The sequence below is a fragment of the Phaseolus vulgaris genome, chromosome 10, assembly GCF_051622355.1.
Source record: "Phaseolus vulgaris cultivar YP4 chromosome 10, ASM5162235v1, whole genome shotgun sequence".
Classification (NCBI taxonomy): Eukaryota; Viridiplantae; Streptophyta; class Magnoliopsida; order Fabales; family Fabaceae; genus Phaseolus; species Phaseolus vulgaris.
In genome coordinates this window covers 12,833,726-12,840,077 of record NC_143507.1, presented here as the reverse complement: position 1 = coordinate 12,840,077, position 6,352 = coordinate 12,833,726, and the positions used below count along the sequence as shown (strand labels likewise).

Genomic DNA, 6,352 nt, shown 5'->3' with positions numbered 1-6,352 from the left:
TTCACTCCAATCACATGCGCCAATTAATTATGATAATATTTCCCAAAACAGTGTCCAATTACCGTCAGGTATAGTGCCAGAATGCACACTTCTTTTGTATGATTTATCTTTTTTTTCTATTTTGTTTTTTCAACTGATTCTTTTTTTCTTTTTGTGCTAACACCTCAAACTATTGAAATCCAGAGGCTCATAATTTTCTTATGACGTATTTAATTTTCATAAAGCAAAACAGCCAAAACAGATTTGTGAAAACAGAGGATTCTGAAATCTGGAATCAAAACAAAAAGATATACTTCAAAAACACAATGGAATTAATGTGATGGAATTTGTGTGGATCTTTTACACAAATATGAACTCAAACTAAAAAGAAAAATGCACCAAAGGATCAAATCAAAACAGAATTCAGATTAGGCACTCAAAACAAAACAAGAAACAAATAAATCAAGAAAAGTACTACAAAGATTTGTTGACAAACTTTGGAATCACATGACTTGACAAAACTTATAGATTCAGAAAATAAAATGACTCAAACACATTAATATGAACCGAATAGAATTTAAATCAAGACTCAAGCAACCTAAAAAAAATCAAAAACAACAACACAATGTACCAAGAATCCTACACAAAATTGAAATAAGATGCTCAAGCACAATTTGAACAAAAACTACCGATTGAAATGCATAGAAAAGCATTCAAATCATATTAAAATATAAAAAACAGCAAGACAAGATGAACAATATGAATATAAGAAGAACTCAAGAAGAAAAATACGAAGAAATACTTATCTCTTGAAGACCATAACTCTGATACCAAATGATGGTATTGAGCTCTTCTCTTTTGTGAATTTTGGATGGTTTGCGGAAGCTTTGTGGTTTGTTGATGGAACAAGGCCCTCCTAGGAGGTGTGGCTGCCTTGAAGGTGCATGAAGATTAGGGAATTTAGGGAGGTTCGGCCAGCCCCTTTGGAAGGTGAAAGGATTGAAGATTAAGACCTAAATTCTAGGCAAGGGAGAAAAGTATGGCTCAAGTTTGGCAGCATAACAATACTTAATTTAATCTTACAAAATGAGAGCCAAACACCTCAATTTATAGTGTTTAGAGGGCTGGAAATTCAAAAGAAAGTGGAGGGAAATTCAAATGAATTCCCTCCCAAAAGTGGAGCCTAAATGAGCACATGGGGAGGGGTGTGTCTAGTTTGTATGCTCACCCCCTCCATGAGCTTTCTAGATAGGCCTTGGTAAATTTAGAGGTTTTTTTAGAAAATCTAAGTTTACCTAGGTTGGTGTTTTAGGTGCCAAAATTAATTCTAAGAAAAATTACAAACAAAGTTCCTATGCTAATTTTGACAAAAGTCTACTCTACACTAGAGTTTATGACATTTGAACATGTAAAAAAACGACTTCTTGGATCCTCTTAGCCATAACTCTAGGGTTGGCCCAAATCTACTCTTTGGTGGGCTTGCATGTGGGCTTGTGCTTGGGTCTCTTCCATCATGTCCACTTAGTGAACTCTCTATAACCACCTGATGAATTTGGAGCAACATTCTTCCCACGATCCATCTAATTTACTTAAATAAAGTTAGGATGACAAACATTGGAAGAAAACAAAAAATATATTATTTCATCAAATTAATTGTTTACATAATCTTCCCACATTTTGTTTGCTATAGTGTCCCTAATATGACACCCTACCCTATAATCATGCTCATGGGCATGGCTAGGGGTTGGTTGTACATCTTCTTCTAACAATTCATGATCTACTTCTTCAATTAGAGACTCATCATTGTCGACCCTGCAAAGAAAGTTATGCAGAATACAACAACCTAAAACAATTTTTGTCATAGTATCGACATCATAATGTGGCTCAGTCCCATTGGCTATAATTGAAAATCGTTTTTTCAACACCCCAAATGTTCTCTCAATTACATTTCTAAGTGATGATGTCGAAGATTAAACAACTCTTTAGCATTTTTTGGCCCTCTTCGCGAATATTCTTTCAAATGGTATCTAACTCCACAATAAGGTGTTATTATATTTGGTTTTAACATAAAACATGCATCACCAAGATAGTATTTTCCTACAAAGATAGTGGAAAGTTGCGTTAGTATATACTACTATAACCTATTTATTGTTCTGCACACCCAATCCCCTAAAACTAACCTTCTAGAATAACCAAAGGATCGTCTCGTACCAAAGCGCCTTTTAATATCCTTGAATCCGAGGCTATTCCTTCCCAACCAGCCAGGACATATGTGAACTTCATGTTAAAGTCACAAGCTGCAAATATGTTTTGAGTTGGCCAATCTTTTCTCCCTCGAAAATGAGGTGCATCAACACGTGAAACCTTAACACGTACATGAGTTCCATCTATTGCTCCTAAACAATCCCAATGTAAACCAAATTTCATAAGTTTTATTAAACACAAAATAAATTAAACATTATACGTGATTTAAAATAATATTATCATAAACAAACCTTAAAGTAGGTGTAAAATCGACTGTTGTTAAGGATGTGCGGTTCTACAACCGTTCCATTAATATTGCACTCAAAACATTATGAAAGTGACGAGAAACTGTTTTTCCAGACCGATGAGATAAGAATGACACACTTCGATTCTTCACATTTTGCCCAATAATGTGCAGAAATTTCGCAACTTGTTCTTCCACGGTTGATCGGTATGCATCTTTAACAAGTCCAATTCCCCGTATTCGTTGACATAATTGAAGGAAAGCTTCTGGTCCCATGCGAATAATATTACGACATTGTTCAGTGTGAACCAAGTACTCCATTAATTCTTGTCTACGACGCTCTTTTTGTGGTTAGAACTGACTCATACAGTTCCTTCTAGTACGCACCGTACGTAACAAATTCAATCCAAAACCAATCATACAAAGGATCATCATTGAAGCCCCTTCAGTATTTTGTTTTTTAATTTGTTCTTGTATTTGTGAAATTAAATTCATGTTCGCCACAACAAGGTCATCATAAATTGCAACCGTTTCCTCAAAATGTACCATCTCTGCCTCATCGTAATGGCTACCCGAATTCATAATGTTATCCACGTAATCTTGAACTTTGATCCAGAACCATGATTATGGATAAGTGTCAATACAACATATTGAATGCGGTTACCGTTTCGATGTAAAACTACACCAATATAGTGACCCTAATATCTAATTTTAAATAATTATGATAAACATTCTATTGTAAATGACTCTATCATTTAATTTATCTAATATAACAAAATAAATATAGAATAACAAAATTATAATTTAATCAATCAACAAATAAATATATCTTCACTTAACTTTTTTTTTTAGGGTTTTAGTACAATAATATTTATAATATTTTAAATTACATTTACATTCAGTAACAATAAAAAATTCTATAATATCATTAATTTTTTTAATTATATTTCCATTATGTAACAATAAAACTTTCTATAACATTATTAATTTCTATAAAAACTTCTGTAACATTAACATTTATTATTTATAACATGTCAAATTTGCATTTATGCATTCTGTCAAAATATTAGCTATAAATAAATAAATGTATTATTTATAAAGAATTAAATTTTTAAAAATATAAAAATAACATTTCAAATTTTTATTTGTATTCTGTAAAAATAATAATTTCAAATAAATAAATCTATTTTTTATAAAAAATTTCATGTTAAAAAAATATTAACTATGTACACATATTATTAAAAATTCTAATTTATTATGTAACCTTTTTCTGTTTTTGTTTTTTAAATCACTAAAATATTTGATTTCATTTTTTAATAATAATATTAACAATTTATGTAAATGATGAAAAATAAATTATATATATTTCATAACATTATGGTATATCTATGTAAAATGTAAAAAAATAAAAAATATAACATTAAAAATTTGTATTTCCATTCAATAAAAATAATAATTTTCAAATAAATAAATATTTTTTTATAAAGCATTAAATGTTAAAAAAATATTAACTATCTACACATATTATTATTAAAAAATCAAATTTATTATGTAATCTTTTTCTATTCTTTTTAATTACTACAATATTTGTTTTAATTTTTTCATAATAACATTAAAAATTTATGTAAATTATGAGAAATAAATTATATGTATTTCATATACATTATGGTATGTGTATGTAAAATGTCCAAAAATATAAAATATAGCATTTAAAATTTCTATTTCCAGTAAAAATAATCATTTCAAATAAATAAATCTATTTTTTTATAAAGAATTAAATGTTCAAAAAATATTAACCATGTACACATATTATTAAAAATTATAATTTATTATGTAATTTTTTTTCTGTTTTTTTTAATTAATACAACATTTGTTTTAAAAAATAACATTAAAAATTTATATTTACATTCTGTAAAAATAATAATTTCAAAAAAATAATCTATTCTGTAAATATAAATCAAAAAATTTATTTATTAACAGCTTCAAAGTTAAAAAAAAAATAATTACTATGTACACATTCATAAATTTATTTATTAACATTGTTAAATGTTAAAAAAATCTTCTGTATATTTGGTTTTTCTGTTTTTAAATTACTGTAACAAATTTTATAATCTTTTTAATAATAATATTTAAAAAAACAGATTCAGATCTCTAATTTCAATCTATAAATTCAATTCAACTCATGTCACAAAAATAAAATATTCAAATTTAATGAAATTTTTCCATTAACAATATACAATTTTAATTTCAGATAATCAACTTAACACAATATTTAATTTATTACTAATATAACTATTTTAGTTTTCCTAAACATTCACATCTAATTAAAATCTAATTAACAAGTATTTTAAAATAATTTAAACAAATTAAATTCAAAATAAAAATAAACATCAAAACACAATTTAAAAAAAACACACATACCTCAATAGAGCAGGACGAAACCACAACACAATACAAGTCTAAGAAGATGAAACTGTGCCTGAACAAAAAATCATTCAAAAATTAAATAAAAAAACTCAAAATAAAAAATCTGGAAAATTAATAAACATAACCGATTATCACTTCCGTTTAAAACAACACATAATCGATTATCCAAAAATTTATGCCACATAATCGATTATGCATGCAGTTCAAAAACCAACATAATCGATTATGGTCATACATAATCGATTAAGTTCAATTTTGCATAGTCCCAGTAATCGATTATGTCACGAAAATATTTACAGATAATCGATTATGTCATTATCAACTATTTTTTTAAAATAATCGATTATGTGATACATTCATTTTTAGTGCTAATCGGTTATGCATAAAACAAAATTGACACAAAGTTCACATGAGGTCAGAGACGAAGAACCAAGCGCACTCTCCTACCACTATGCTTACTCACGACCCCTCTCCAAGCTCTCTATAATGTTGTCTGTGCTTTGTGAAGAACTGCTTGTGCTTTGTGAGGTTGGGAACCAACTATATAGTGCTGCATCACTCTCTTTATTACGGTCATCCACTCTCTCACCAACTTAGCTATGCATTCATTGAGCATTGAAGTTGGTCAAAGAGATTCTTGAACCATGGTCAAGAATCTCATGCGCTTGCTGAAAAGCTTTCTCATAGACCACCGTGCATGCATGTTTCCACGTTGCTGAAAAGCCATCCCATATACGTCCACAATTCACACAATACTGAGGGCACAAATGACTTTGCACTCATCCTACCTGACATTCACTCCCTCACCCTCTCTTTTTTCTCTTCACTTCTCAAAGATCCCTCATTTTGGCCAACTTTTCCCTCACCCTCACCCTCCACATATCTAAACGGGGTGACACCTCTCATCCGTTTGCGGCTATAGTGTCACTCCCAATTCAAACACAATGTTAGGGACTAAAATGATTGATCACTCATTTCATTCAAATATTAACTTTTGACTCAACCCTTTTGCTGATTTCAATAGCTGGAGTTCTCTCAGTTGACGTTACTATAAACTTTTGAACCGAACCAAAGGAAGCGTTTGGGTGTGAATTGTTCAAAATATCCAACAGCCACAATGGAAAAGGACCACTCTCCAGCTTCTTGCACCTCCGTACGTAGAAAACGTATTTGTCATTTTTTTTTTTCATTTTTAATTCTAAAATTTCAAACTCTAAAATTGTATTATTGTAAAGTTTGAAAGATATTTTTCAAATTTCAAAATACATTTAAAATTCTAAAATTTGGAATACAAAATTGTATTATGAATTCAAGAGACTGAAATATATTTTTTGGATTTGAAAATAATTTCCGAATTCTTGAATTAAAAAAAAAATGTATTCCAAATTCTAAAATGAAAATAAAAATAAAAATCCTGCATCTTATGCCAAAGGGTAATTTTAAAATTAAAATATTTAA

The 6,352-nt window shown here is 29.0% G+C and overlaps 1 protein-coding gene across 1 annotated transcript; it reads right to left on the bottom strand.

Annotated features, from left to right (window-relative positions):
* Positions 1 to 1,628: 1,628 nt before the first annotated feature.
* LOC137814377 (uncharacterized) lies at positions 1,629 to 2,788 on the bottom strand. Its single transcript, XM_068617081.1, has 4 exons — positions 2,608 to 2,788; positions 2,160 to 2,375; positions 1,926 to 2,076; positions 1,629 to 1,791 (listed from the first exon to the last, which is right to left on the bottom strand). The coding sequence occupies exons 1-4, from the start codon at positions 2,786 to 2,788 to the stop codon at positions 1,629 to 1,631; spliced, it is 711 nt and encodes a 236-aa protein (XP_068473182.1).
* Positions 2,789 to 6,352: the final 3,564 nt, after the last annotated feature.

Bases quoted from the DNA above. Each gene is read 5' to 3' on its own strand.
- LOC137814377 (XM_068617081.1), bottom strand. From the start codon at position 2,788: ATGGAGTACTTGGTTCACACTGAACAATGTCGTAATATTATTCGCATG. The intron at 2,376-2,607 runs GTGTGTCATTCT...GGGATTGTTTAG, and splicing joins GCAAAATGTGAAGAATCGAA to GAGCAATAGATGGAACTCAT. The intron at 2,077-2,159 runs GTTAGTTTTAGG...CTATCTTTGTAG, and splicing joins TCCTTTGGTTATTCTAGAAG to GAAAATACTATCTTGGTGAT.